The sequence below is a fragment of the Oncorhynchus gorbuscha genome, linkage group LG16, assembly GCF_021184085.1.
Source record: "Oncorhynchus gorbuscha isolate QuinsamMale2020 ecotype Even-year linkage group LG16, OgorEven_v1.0, whole genome shotgun sequence".
In the NCBI taxonomy this organism is placed as follows: domain Eukaryota; kingdom Metazoa; phylum Chordata; class Actinopteri; order Salmoniformes; family Salmonidae; genus Oncorhynchus; species Oncorhynchus gorbuscha.
This window is the reverse complement of record NC_060188.1, coordinates 93,656,728-93,672,062: the sequence shown is the minus strand read 5'-3', so window position 1 is coordinate 93,672,062 and position 15,335 is coordinate 93,656,728. Positions and strand designations below refer to the sequence as shown.

The following is a 15,335-nucleotide window of genomic DNA, read 5'->3' as shown; positions in this document are numbered from 1 at the left end:
AGGTTCAGAATGTGAGATTTGGGCTGTGGTTTGGGAGGAGAGGTTCAGAATGTGAGATTTGGGCTGTGGTTTGGGAGGAGAGGTTCAGAATGTGAGATTTGGGCTGTGGTTTGGGAGGAGAGGTTCAGAATGTGAGATTTGGGCTGTGGTTTGGGAGGAGAGGTTCAGAATGTGAGATTTGGGCTGTGGTTTGGGAGGAGAGGTTCAGAATGTGAGATTTGGGCTGTGGTTTGGGAGGAGAGGTTCAGAATGTGAGATTTGGGCTGTGGTTTGGGAGGAGAGGTTCAGAATGTGAGATTTGGGCTGTGGTTTGGGAGGAGAGGTTCAGAATGTGAGATTTGGGCTGTGGTTTGGGAGGAGAGGTTCAGAATGTGAGATTTGGGCTGTGGTTTGGGAGGAGAGGTTCAGAATGTGAGATTTGGGCTGTGGTTTGGGAGGAGAGGTACAGAATGTGAGATTTGGGCTGTGGTTTGGGAGGAGAGGTTCAGAATGTGAGATTTGGGCTGTGGTTTGGGAGGAGAGGTTCAGAATGTGAGATTTGGGCTGTGGTTTGGGAGGAGAGGTTCAGAATGTGAGATTTGGGCTGTGGTTTGGGAGGAGAGGTTCAGAATGTGAGATTTGGGCTGTGGTTTGGGAGGAGAGGTTCAGAATGTGAGATTTGGGCTGTGGTTTGGGAGGAGAGGTTCAGAATGTGAGATTTGGGCTGTGGTTTGGGAGGAGAGGTACAGAATGTGAGATTTGGGCTGTGGTTTGGGAGGAGAGGTTCAGAATGTGAGATTTGGGCTGTGGTTTGGGAGGATTTCTTCATTGTAACACTTGTTGGTCTGGGTGACTGCTCAGTTGCTCTGGAGGAGAGGTTCCATGAATGGAACTTTCAGTCTGTGGTTTGGGAAACAAATATTTTTCAGAATAGTGGCTGATTTGGGCCTGTGGTTTGGGAGGTGTTAGGATAATATTCAGAATGATGAGATTTGGGTCTGTGGTTTGGGAGGAAGGTTCAGAATGTGAGATTTGGGCTGTGGTTTGGGAGGAGAGGTTCATAATGTGAGATTTGGGCTGTGGTTTGGGAGGAGAGGTTCAGAATGTGAGATTTGGGCTGTGGTTTGGGAGGAGAGGTTCAGAATGTGAGATTTGGGCTGTGGTTTGGGAGGAGAGGTTCAGAATGTGAGATTTGGGCTGTGGTTTGGGAGGAGAGGTACAGAATGTGAGATTTGGGCTGTGGTTTGCTGTAGTCATTTCTTCATTGTAACACTTGTTGGGCTGGGTGACTGCTCAGTTGCTCTGTTGACTTTCCATGTATTTAATGGAACTATTCAGTCCTGTACTTGGTTAAACAAATATTTTTCTTTAAGTAGTGGCTGTTTGGGTTCCTCCCTGCTTTCGGGAACTTTGTGTTAGGATAATATTCATTTAACCAGATCACGGAGCCAACACATACACTCTGTGTCAAATGGTACCATGGAATACTGAAGCCTACCATGGAATACTGTAGTCTACCGTGGAATACTGTAGTCTACCATGGAATACTGAAGCCTACCATTGAATACTGTTGCCTACCATGAAATACTGTAGTCTACCATGGAATACTGTAGTCTACCATGAAATACTGTAGCCTACCATGAAATACTGTGGACTACCATGAAATACTGTAGCCTACTATGGAATACTGTAGTCTACCATGGAATACTGTAGACTACCATGAAATACTGTAGCCTACCATGGAATACTGTAGTCTACCATGGAATACTGTAGCCTACCATGAAATACTGTAACCTACCATGAAATACTGTAACCTACCATGAAATACTGTAGTCTACCATGGAATACTGTAGCCTACCATGAAATACTGTAGTTTACCATGAAATACTGTAGTCTACCATGACATACTGTAGCCTACCATGACATACTGTAGCCTACCATGAAATACTGTAGACTACCATGAAATACTGTAGTCTACCATGGAATACTGTAGTCTACCATGAAATACTGTAGCCTACCATGGAATACTGTAGCCTACCATGAAATACTGCAGCCTACCATGGAATACTGTAGCCTACCATGAAATACTGTAGCCTACCATGAAATACTGTAGTCTACCATGACATACTGTAACCTACCATGAAATACTGTAGTCTACCATGGAATACTGTAGCCTACCATGAAATACTGTAGTTTACCATGAAATACTGTAGTCTACCATGACATACTGTAGCCTACCATGACATACTGTAGCCTACCATGAAATACTGTAGTCTACCATGGAATACTGTAGCCTACCATGAAATACTGCAGCCTACCATGAAATACTGTAGCCTTCCATGAAATACTATAGACTACCATGAAATACTGTAGACTACCATGAAATACTGTAGACTACCATGAAATACTGTAGACTACCATGAAATACTGTAGACTACCATGGAATACTGTAGCCTCTGAACATGTCCTAAAACAGAACCGTGTGAATTTAAACTTGTGACAAACATGTCATCACTTCATGCTCTCTCTCTGTCTCTCTCTGTCTCTCTCTGTCTCTCTCTCTCTCTCTCTCTCTCTCTCTCTCTCTCTCTCTCTCTCTCTCTCTCTCTCTCTCTCTCCCTCTCTCTCTCTCTCTCTCTCTCTCTCTCTCTCTCTCTCTCTCTCTCTCTCTCTCTCTCTCTCTCTCTCTCTCTCTCTCTCTCTCTCTCTCTCTCTCTCTCTCTCTCTCTCTCCCTCTCTCTCTCTCTCTCTCTCTCTCTCTCTCTCTCTCTCTCTCTCTCTCTCTCTCTCTCTCTCTCTCTCTCTCTCTCTGTCTATATAGTGCACTACTTTTAGATCAGAACCCTATGGAACCCTATTCCCTATTATAGTGCACTACTTTAGACCAGAGCCCTATATATAGAACCCTATTCCCTATATATAGTGCACTACTTTAGACCAGAGCCCTATAGAACCCTATTCCCTATATAGTGCACTACTTTAGACCAGAGGCCTATAGAACCCTATTCCCTATATAGTGCACTACTTTACACCATGGTTCCATAGGGTTCTGGTCTAAAGTAGTGCACTATATAGGGAATAGGGTGCAATTTGGGACTCGGTTTCACCTTATTTTTCTGAAAGGGCAGTTTGTTGTAATTCATTAATGCAAATGATGTAATTATTTCTTAACCTAATAATAGACAAGTGTTTTTTCCCCAGTTGCTAAAGTAGTTTCACTGCTTGTGTTGACAAACACACCCCAGACACCCTGCAGGGTTGCTGCATGTTGTATAAACAATATCATGTTGTTTTGAAACAAGTTAAATATATGTGTGGATCGATTTATTATTATTAATTGTTTTATATTAACCCTTTTTAGCACCATGTATTGCAGTCATATTACTATATCTAAAATAATTAACCAAAATATATTTTTTTATATATTTTTAAAATATATTTCTTTCTTTACTCGGTGGGGGCGGGAGTCTCAACTTAATGTAGACTAGTAGAAGACACAAGGTGCAATTTAAACATTTGGTTCATCAGCAGTTTCTCTTATGTCAGACACTGACAGTCACTCAATTAAAACCTCTTAAAGCTAGGGGGCAGAATTTTCACTTTTGGATAAATAGTGTGCACAATTTCAACTTCCTGCTACTCATGCCAAGAATATAAGATATGCATATTATGCATACAGTTGGATAGAAAACACTCTGAAGATTCTGAAACTGTTTGAATCATGTCTGTGAGTATAACAGAACTTATGTAGCAGGCAAAACCCTGAGGACTAACTGTTCAGATGTATATTTGATATTTTATTTCAGCGTTTTGTGTAGCGCCTGCTATGCTAGCTCCTTTGTTTACTGCTGGTGCAGATGGGTGCAGGCTATCAGATAATAGCTTCTTATGCTTTCGCCGAAAAGCATTTTCAAAATCTGACATGTTGGCTGGATTCACAACGAGTGTAGCTTTAATTGACTATCTTACATGTGTGATTTAATTGAAAGTTTGAATTTTGTAGCATTTTATTTTCATCTCGCGCTCTGCATTTCACCTGGCAATTGACCAGTTGAGACGCCTCCATAAGAGGTTTTAACCATGTCAGCTAACAAAATGTCAGATTGGTAAATGAGTTTAGCCAGCAATCTAAACGTCTAATCATGGGGGGGGGGTGGCAACAACATTCCACCTAGGGCCCCTGAAAGGCTAGTACCGGTTCTGACTGTATACCCGGGGGTATGGATGTGGGTACTCAGACCCGCGAGACGCTGCAGTCCCTCGTGATGAGTTCAGATTTTTGTGGCCTCTCCCCCAAACTCCCGTCAAAGTTACCCATCCCTGATTTAGATCAATGAAACACGTTTTTTTTAGGACATTATGAACAAATATTTATTTGGCATGGAGCGTGTGGGCGAGACATTTCTGTTTTTGTATTCCGTATTAACGGCCAGATAGACTGATAGCAGTATTGACCGACACACACAAACACACACACGCACGCACGCACACACACACACACACACACACACACACACACACACACACACACACACACACACACACACACACACACACACTCTGACACACTCAAACATGCACGCATATACACACGCATAATACACACACACACCGACCCCAGGCCTGTTCTCACAGAGGCTAGAGCCAGCCACCTATGATAGCGATCAATAGCTATTCGAGCAAAAGCCAGCATGGGTCACCGCAGTAACCATGCCACCTAGAATACAAAGTCAGGATGCTCTCGATGGTGCAGCTGTAAAAGTTCAGAGGAAGAAGAGGCCTTCTTTACGACCGTGTCTTTGTTCTGGCGTGAGAGGACCATGCTTAGTTCTCAGTGATGTCACACACACTTTTCAGAAAAACAGAGCATTTTTGCAGTTACCAGAGAGTCCAGTTCACAGCAAATCCGCGATCTGAGGTCATCCGTTTTACATTGGCCAGTAGAATGGATGGAAGTAGTGGCCGGGTTTTCTTTCGCCTGAGTCTCACCAGAACACCCCGCTCTCCTGACTATTTTGCCGCCTGCGCTTCCTCTTGGGTAGCCCGAAGATTGGGTTGGAGAAATACAAAAGAGCCCAGGGCAGATGAGTAGGCCGCAATTGAGGTCGTAGGTCAGTAACTGTCAATCTCATGTTCAAAAGTCCTTGTTGATCATGAAAAATGATAGCGGATACATTTCATGCAAAAATTATATATATATATAGATATATAAACAAATCACAAAATAGTAAAGTTGGGCCAGAGCTCGCTAGACAGGAAGTAACAATACGACATGGAGGAAACAATACGACAGGAAGTAACAATACGGCAGGAAGTAACAATACGACAGGAAGTAACAATACGACAGGAAGTAACAATACGGCAGGAAGTAACAATATGGCAGGAAGTAACAATACGACAGGAAGTAACAATACGGCAGGAAGTAACAATACGGCAGGAAGTAACAATATGGCAGGAAGTAACAATACGGCAGGAAGTAACTATACGACAGGAAATAACAATCACTCTATTCATTCTGATTCTATTTGTGTTACAGCTGCATTGTGTGAGGGGGGGGGGCGTGGCCTAGGCAACAAAGTTTCATCCTGTTGTTAAGAGTCCATGTTTACGTTCCCGAAATGGACTCAACCACACAAATGACCGTCCGTCCGGTCTTCAGTCAGTTGTTCGTTACACACTCATTTTTATTTTATTTTATTTTTTCACGGTTATGACTGTTATTTACTTTTCATGACTGTCTTCGTCCATAACGGACTGGATGCCAGCCTTATGTTCTGATTCATATTGCTCTTCTTAACAAAGTTCTTTTCAACTAGCTATTCACAAGAAACGGCCCCTGGAATGGAAAGGGAAATGGACATAGTGAACTTCATCCTTCTCAAAACAAACACTTATTTCATCTCTTGTTGGAGCAGAATGTTTTGGTCACATCTATAAACAATATAATCTAAACAGAAACTCCTACTCAATATAATCTAAACAGAAACTCCTACTCAATATAATCTAAACAGAAACTCCTACTCAATATAATCTATATAGAAACTCCTACTCAATATAATCTATATAGAAACTCCTACTCAATATAATCTATATAGAAACTCCTACTCAATATAATCTATATAGAAACTCCTACTCAATACAATCTAAACAGAAACTCCTACTCAATATAATCTATATAGAAACTCCTACTCAATATAATCTATATAGAAACTCCTACTCAATATAATCTATATAGAAACTCCTACTCAATATAATCTATATAGAAACTCCTACTCAATATAATCTATATAGAAACTCCTACTCAATATAATCTATATAGAAACTCCTACTCAATATAATCTATATAGAAACTCCTACTCAATACAATCTATACAGAAACTCCTACTCAATATAATCTATATAGAAACTCCTACTCAATATAATCTATATAGAAACTCCTACTCAATATAATCTATATAGAAACTCCTACTCAATATAATCTATATAGAAACTCCTACTCAATATAATCTATATAGAAACTCCTACTCAATATAATCTATATAGAAACTCCTACTCAATATAATCTATATAGAAACTCCTACTCAATATAATCTATATAGAAACTCCTACTCAATATAATCTATATAGAAACTCCTACTCAATATAATCTATTTAGAAACTCCTCCAGAATAGAAAACTGTATCACTTCATTTGGATAGTCGCAAATAGAGATCTTGTGGATGTTCAATTAACCTTAAATCCTAAACTCTAATCAAAGCCCAAGTTAGCGGTTGGTGGAAAATACTGGGGTGGCACCTAGCGGTTAGAGCATTGTGCCAGTAGCCTAAAGGTTGCTAGTTCGAATCGTGTAGCTCCAAGGTAGCCTTCAATAATGTCTGATCCCTGTCTGTGACCCTACTCTCTGAGGGTGTCTCATTGGGATAATGTCTGATCCCTGTCTGTGACTCTACTCTCTGAGGGTATCTCATTGGGATAATGACTGATCCCCTGTCTGTGACCCTACTCTCTGAGGGTGTCTCATTGGGATAATGACTGAGATCTGTCTGTGACCCTACTCTCTGAGGGTGTCTCATTGGGATAATGACTGAGATCTGTCTGTGACTCTACTCTCTGAGGGTGTCTCATTGGGATAATGACTGAGATCTGTCTGTGACTCTACTCTCTGAGGGTGTCTCATTGGGATAATGACTGATCTCTGTCTGTGACCCTACTCTCTGATGGTGTCTCAGTGGGATAATGTCTGATCCCTGTCTGTGACCCTACTCTCTGAGGGTGTCTCATTGGGATAATGACTGATCCCTGTCTGTGACCCTACTCTCAGGGGGAGTTGGATATTAAAAACCACATTTTCATTTCCCACCTCACACTTGTACAGGTTTCATGCAGTGAAACATTGTAATCCCACAGGCTCATTGGGTTATTTTGGGGAACAGAAAGGGAGAACGTAGATGTGTTTGTGAAGGAGGAAGCCTTAGTGACTGCACTCACCTGATCTCTACTACTGCTGACTACAGATGGGTCCCCCGGGGTACAGTGGGCTCCATTCATCAGCCACTAATCACATCTTCAGGACAGCTCATCCTTTGACAATGGATCCTCCTCCTTCCCGTCTCCAGGGCTGGTTAACAACATCAATTTGAGAGCTGCTAGGAAAACTGGGCCTCTGTTCCAATATCCACACTAGCATACCTCTTGGAATTAAAGCAATGTGTTGGGGAATGCATTTTAAATGGAATGCTAGGATGGACAATCTGGATGTTATGTAGATGTTGTGTAGGGCAGGCTGGTTCTAGAACAGGGGCAGGCTGGTTCTAGAACAGGGGCAGGCTGGTTCTAGAACAGGGGCAGTCTGGTTCTAGAACAGGGGCAGTCTGGTTCTAGAACAGGGGCAGTCTGGTTCTAGAACAGGGACAGTCTGGTTCTAGAACAGGGACAGTCTGGTTCTAGAACAGGGACAGTCTGGTTCTAGAACAGGGACAGTCTGGTTCTAGAACAGGGGCAGTCTGGTTCTAGAACAGGGGCAAGCTGGTTCTAGAACAGGGGCAGTCTGGTTCTAGAACAGGGGCAGTCTGGTTCTAGAACAGGGGCAGTCTGGTTCTAGAACAGGGGCAGTCTGGTTCTAGAACAGGGGCAGTCTGGTTCTAGAACAGGGACAGTCTGGTTCTAGAACAGGGGCAGTCTGGTTCTAGAACAGGGGCAGTCTGGTTCTAGAACAGGGGCAGTCTGGTTCTAGAACAGGGACAGTCTGGTTCTAGAACAGGGACAGTCTGGTTCTAGAACAGGGACAGTCTGGTTCTAGAACAGGGACAGTCTGGTTCTAGAACAGGGACAGTCTGGTTCTAGAACAGGGGCAGGTCAGGCAGAGTGTACAGTCAAGACCAGTGTCTCTGCTTTCCCATCTAGCCAGAGGAGCTTCTGATGCATCATGGGGAGGAGAGGATGTAAGAAACAGATCATGTGCCACATCGGTTAGCCTCCCCATAATACGCCCGCTCTATGCTCCCAGTGAGTGGTGCTCCCAGGCCCTTTCCCAGAAGGCCACAGTCGAACCTCTGACCCCTGCCATAAAAATAGTGTTTTGTCATTTTTTTCTTCCTTCAGCATCAGAATTCTGCTCTCCTTTCATATTTAATGATTTACTTTGAAAGAACAGCGTGGAATGGAGAGAGAGATAATTAGTAGAGTGATAGACAAGAATGCCAGATGCAGGGATTGAACTTCACAAGTGTGTGACTACCCAGAGGCAGGGCTTGAAGCTAACAAGTATGTGACTACCCAGAGACAGGGCTCTTGAACCTCACAAGTGTGTGACTACCCAGAGATCGGGCTTGAACCTGTTGATATGTGACTACCCAGAGATCGGGCTTGAACCTGTTGATATGTGACTACCCTGAGATCGGGCTTGAACCTGTTGATATGTGACTACCCTGAGATCGGGCTTGAACCTGTTGATATGTGACTACCCAGAGACAGGTCTTGAACCTCACAAGTATGTGACTACCCTGAGATCGGGCTTGAACCTGTTGATATGTGACTACCCTGAGATCGGGCTTGAACCTGTTGATATGTGACTACCCTGAGATCGGGCTTGAACCTCACAAGTATGTGACTACCCAGAGATCGGCCACTAGACCAGAGATCCGGCACATCATTTAAAGACCCAGTGCAATCAAAAACATGCTTTCTTGTGTTTTATACATATTTCCACGCTATAAGGTTGGAGTAACAGCAATATCTGACAACTTCACAACAACTACCTAATGCACACAAATAGAAATAAAGGAATGGAATTAATAATATATGAATATATGGATGGGCAATGTCAGAGCGGCATAGACTGAGATATAGTATAGAATACAGTATATACTGAGATGAGAGATGCAAGATATGTAAACATTATTAAAGTGACTAGTGTTCCATTTATTAAAGTGGGCAATGATTTCAAGTCTGTATGTAGGCAGCAGCCTCTCCGTGTTAGTGGTGGCTGTTTAACAGTCTGATGGCATAGAGATAGAAGCTGTTTTTCAGTCTCTCGGTCCCAGCTTTGATGCACCTTTACTGACCTCGCCTTCTAGTAGTTTGCCCCCGGTGATGCGTTGTGCAGACCGCACCACCCTCTGGAGAGCCCTGCGGTTGTGGGTGATGCAATTGCCGTACCGGGTGGTGATACAGCCCGACAGGATGCTCTCAATTGTGCATCTATGAAAGTTTGTGACAAGCCAAATTTGTTCCGCCTCCTGAGGTTGAAGAGGCGCTGTTGTACCTTCTTCACCACACTGTCTGTGGACCATTTCAGTTTGTCAGTGATGTGTACGCCGAGGAACTTAAAACTGTCCACCTTCTCCACTGGTGTCCTGTCGATGTGGATCGGTGGTGCTCCCTCTGCTGTTTCCTGAAGTCCACCATCATCTCTTTTGTTTTGTTGACGTCGAGTGAGAGGTTGTTTTCCTGTCATCACACTCCCAGAGCCCTCACCTCCTCCCTGTAGGCTGTCTTGCCGTTGTTGGTAATCAAGCCCACCACTGTTGTGTCGTCCGCAAACTTGATGATTCAGTTGGAGGCGTGCATGGCCACACAGTCGTGGGTGAACAGGGATTACAGGAGGGGGCTGAGCACGCACCCTTGTGGGGTCCCAGTGTTGAGGATCAGCGGAGTGGAGGGTTGTTTCCTACCTTCACCACCTGGGGGCGGCCCGTCAGGAATTCCAGGACCCAGTTGCACAGGGCGGGGTTGAGACTCAAGGTCTCAAGCTTAGTGATGAGCTTGGAGGGTACTATGGTGTTGAATGTTGAGCTGTAGTCAATGAACAGCATTCTCACATAGGTATTCCTCTTGTCCAGATGGGTTAGGGCAGTGTGACTGCGATTGCATCAACCGAGGACATATTGAAGCGGTAAGCGAATTGAAGTGGGGCTAGGTTGTCAGGTAAGGTAGAATAGAGGTTATATGATCCTTAACTAGCCTCTCAAAGCACTTCAGGATGACAGAAGTGAGTGCTACGGGGCGATAGTCATTTAGCTCAGTTACCTTTGCTTTCTTGGGAACAGGGATAATGCCCTGTTGGTGTAAGAGCTGTTTGAAAAGACAGCCAGAAGTTTCAGCCTGTTTTGGTTTGGATGGAGTTTTGACCTGTCTGGTGACATCACCAGGCAGGTCAAATGAGTTAATGGACCAATGAGAAAGAGAGTTCCAAACCTCTCTGCCAATAACAGCTAGATTTCAGTTTTCCCACTCAGACCACTCCCACGGTCCTAGAAAAATGATTCCTTGAGAAATTCTTTGCTTAACAAGCTATTTTTTTAAATATAAATTGTGATTTAAAATAATCACAGTACGGTACTTAATTGTTACCCAGAAATGATTTGTTATTGAGATAAAAACAATAGCTGCATTAAACCTTTTAAGTGTTGGAAGTCTGAAGGAATGTCTCGTCCGGCCTGACATCAGACAGCTCTTTTCTTTCATATCGCTGCTTCGGTTTCCTCACATAGCCTACAGCAATAATGACTGTTCACACATACTGTATAACAGGAATGCTAATTGTCTCCTATAAATAACCAATCACGTGGTGGCGGGCGTGTTCCGTAAGGAGCCACATGTGATTTAGTTTTAGGCTGAACTCTGCCTCTCGTGACATGGTAGTTGTGGATGTTTTTATGTTCCAACGTGAGAAATGAACTAGACCCGAGGTCAAACTGTTAACAGGAAATGAGATGACTACATTGCATTAGTTCGGTTACTGTTTTTCTCTGACTGGAGCAGGTTTGTCTAGTTTGGTCCTCTCGTCTCTTAGATTTCATTGGCTTTTTGGTTATTATGAGGCATGGCTTTTATTTCGCTTTGGGCCTTTTCGAGACTATTTATGTTTCGCTTCTGTCTGTTTGACAAACCTTTACTGATACCAGGCCAGTTTACTTTTTTTTTTTTTTTCAACCTGTAAGTGAATGTTTGTCTTTGAGGCGTTGGAATGAATTGGCAGTCACTCAGTGGCCTTGTGGTTAAAGTGTCTGTCCAGATATTGGAAGGTTGTGGGTTCAATTCCCAGTCAAGTCATACAAAAGGCTCTTCAAATGACTAATTGATGTTTTTTTTTTTTGTTTACTCCAGGTTCAGCGCAGTCAACACTATGACTGATGGGGACTATGATTACCTGATCAAGCTCCTGGCTCTGGGGGACTCTGGAGTAGGGAAGACTACCTTTCTATACAGGTACACACACAACTAGTTACACTATAATAGTTATATATTTATTATACTATAATAGTTATATTATATATTTATTATACTATAATAGTTATATATTTATTATACTATAATAGTTATATATTTATTATACTATAATAGTTATATTATATATTTATTCTACTATAATAGTTATATATTTATTATACTATAATAGTTATATTATATATTTATTATACTATAATAGTTATATTATATATTTATTACACTATAATAGTTATATATTTATTATACTATAATAGTTATATTTATATATTACTATAATAGTTATATATTTATTATACTATAATAGTTATATTATATTTATTATTACACTATAATAGTTATATTATATATTTATTACACTATAATAGTTATATATTTATTATACTATAATAGTTATATTTTATTACACTATAATAGTATATATTTATTATACTATAATAGTTATATATTTATTATTTATTATACTATAATAGTTATATTTTATTATACTATTAGTTATATATTTATTACTATAATAGTTATATTTTATATAATAGTTTATTTTATTATACTATAATAGTTTTATTTATTATTTAGTTATTATTTATTATACTATAATAGTTATATTTTATATATTTAGTTTTATATTTATTATACTATAATAGTTATATTATATATTTATTATACTATAATAGTTATATTATATATTTAATACACTATAATAGTTATATATTTATTATACTATAATAGTTATATATTTATTACACTATAATAGTTATATATTTATTACACTATAATAGTTATATTTTTATTACACTATAATAGTTATATATTTATTATACTATAATAGTTATATTATATATTTATTATACTATAATAGTTATATATTTTTATTACACTATAATAGTTATATATTTATTATTTATTATACTATAATAGTTATATTGTATATTTATTTATTACACTGCATTCAGAAAGTATTTAAAGAGCTTGACTTTTTCCCCATGTTGTTGTGTTACAGCCTGAATTTAAAATGTATTATATTAAGATGTTGTGTCACTGGCCTACACACAATACCCCATAATGTCAAAATGGAATTATGTTTTTAGAAAATGACAAATTAATTGAAAAAATGAAAAGATGGGTCCTTCCCGAGTGGTGCAGTGGTCTACGGCTCTGCATCGCAGTCTTAGCTGTTCCACTAGAGATCCTGATTTGAGTCCAGGCTCTCTTTCAAATACAGATTTAACCACAAAGACCAGGGAGGTTTTCCATTACCTCGTGAAGAAGAGCACCTGTTGGTAGATGAGTAAAAACAGACATTGAATATAGTCCAGGCTCTGTCGCAGCCTGCCGTGACCCGGAGACCCCCTGGAGACTTACCCAGAAGACCTCCTAGAGACTTACCCAGAAGACCCCCTAGAGACTTACCCAGAAGACCCCCTAGAGACTTACCCAGAAGAACCCCTAGAGACTTACCCAGAAGACCCCCTAGAGACTTACCCAGAAAGACTCACAGCTGTAATCACTCTTAGAGACTTACCCAGAAAGACTCACAGCTGTAATCGCTCTTAGAGACTTACCCAGAAAGACCCACAGCTGTAATCGCTCTTAGAGACTTACCCAGAAAGACTCACAGCTGTAATCACTCTTAGAGACTTACCCAGAAAGACTCACAGCTGTAATCGCTCTTAGAGACTTACCCAGAAAGACTCACAGCTGTAATCGCTCTTAGAGACTTACCCAGAAAGACTCACAGCTGTAATCGCTCTTAGATACTACCCAGAAAGACTCACAGGGGATTAATAAAGTACTATCTTATCGTATCTTACAGGTCCACAGACAACCAGTTATTATATGTTTCATTAGATTAGTATTATATTAATACCACTTTCATCTATAGATACACGGACAACAAGTTCAACCCCAAGTTCATCACCACAGTGGGAATAGACTTCAGGGAAAAGAGAGTGGTGAGTAACGTTACGCACACACACACACACACACACACACACACACACACGCACGCACGCACGCACGCACGCACGCACGCACACACAAAAGGGTGGTGTGTATCCTCCTTTCCTTCCTTCCTTCCTTCCTTCCTTCCTCTGTCAACAAAAGTTCCTTCCTTCCTTCCTTCCTTCCTTCCTTCCTTCCTCTGTCAACAAAAGTAAAGAGCTGGTCTGAATAGTTCAATCAGTGGCTGGTTTAGTTCAGTCAGTAAGGCTGGTCTGAATAGTTCAATCAGTAAGGCTGGTTTGAATAGTTCAGTCAGTAAGGCTGGTCTGAATAGTTCAGTCAGTAAGGCTGGTCTGAATAGCTCAGTCACTAAGGCTGGTCTGAATAGCTCAGTTAGTAAGGCTGGTCTAAATAGTTCAGTCACTAAGGCTGGTCTGAATAGCTCAGTCAGTAAGGCTGGTCTGAATAGCTCAGTCACTAAGGCTGGTCTGAATAGCTCAGTCAGTAAGGCTGGTCTGAATAGTTCAGTCAGTAAGGCTGGTCTGAATAGCTCAGTCAGTAAGGCTGGTCTGAATAGCTCAATCACTAAGGCTGGTCTAAATAGTTCAGTCAGTAAGGCTGGTCTGAATAGCTCAGTCAGTAAGGCTGGTCTGAATAGTTCAGTCAGTAAGGCTGGTCTGAATAGTTCAGTCAGTAAGGCTGGTCTGAATAGCTCAATCACTAAGGCTGGTCTAAATAGTTCAGTCAGTAAGGCTGGTCTGAATAGCTCAGTCAGTAAGGCTGGTCTGAATAGCTCAATCATTAAGGCTGGTCTGAATAGCTCAATCAGTAAGGCTGGTCTGAATAGCTCAATCAGTAAGGCTGGTCTGAATAGCTCAATCAGTAAGGCTGGTCTGAATAGTTCAGTCAGTAAGGCTGGTCTGAATAGCTCAGTCAGTAAGGCTGGTCTGAATATCTCAGCTATTGTCGTTCTTTTAACGCAACGTAACGTAATCAACACTGCTAGCTAGCCAGCTAGCCCCCGAATAGCAGCACTGTCGAAACTATTACACTCAACGGAACGACTTGATTAGTGTAGTGTCAACAACGCACCCACTGCCAGCTAGCCTACTTCAGCAGTACTGTATCATTTTAATAATTTTAGTCAATAAGATTCTTGCTACGTAAGCTTAACTTTCTGAATATTCGAGACGTGTAGTCCACTTGTCATTCCAATCTCCTTTGCATTAGCGTAGCCTCATCTGTAGCCTGTCAACTATGTGTCTGTCTATCCCTGTTCTCTCCTCTCTGCACAGACCATACAAACGCTCCACAACGCGTGGCCGCGGCCACCCTAATCTGGTGGTCCCAGCGCGCACGACCCACGTGGAGTTCCAGGTCTCCGGTAGCCTCTGGAACTGCCGATCTGCGGCCAACAAGGCAGAGTTCATCTCAGCCTATGCCTCCCTCCAGTCCCTCGACTTCTTGGCACTGACGGAAACATGGATCACCACAGACAACACTGCTACTCCTACTGCTCCCTCTTCGTCCGCCCACGTGTTCTCGCACACCCCGAGAGCTTCTGGTCAGCGGGGTGGTGGCACCGGGATCCTCATCTCTCCCAAGTGGTCATTCTCTCTTTCTCCCCTTACCCATCTGTCTATCGCCTCATTTGAATTCCATGCTGTCACAGTTACCAGCCCTTTCAA

At 41.7% G+C, this 15,335-nt stretch overlaps 1 protein-coding gene across 4 annotated transcripts in view; it reads left to right on the top strand.

Annotated features, from left to right (window-relative positions):
• The window catches only part of LOC123999440 (ras-related protein Rab-27B-like), a 109,288-nt gene that overhangs the window by 61,908 nt on the left and 32,045 nt on the right, over positions 1 to 15,335 (top strand). For all 4 annotated transcript variants that reach the window (XM_046305252.1, XM_046305251.1, XM_046305253.1 and 1 more), the window contains 2 exons: positions 11,587 to 11,688; positions 13,589 to 13,658. In XM_046305252.1, coding sequence (XP_046161208.1) covers positions 11,587 to 11,688; positions 13,589 to 13,658 — 172 coding nt within the window. The remainder of the gene's footprint in view (positions 1 to 11,586; positions 11,689 to 13,588; positions 13,659 to 15,335) is intronic.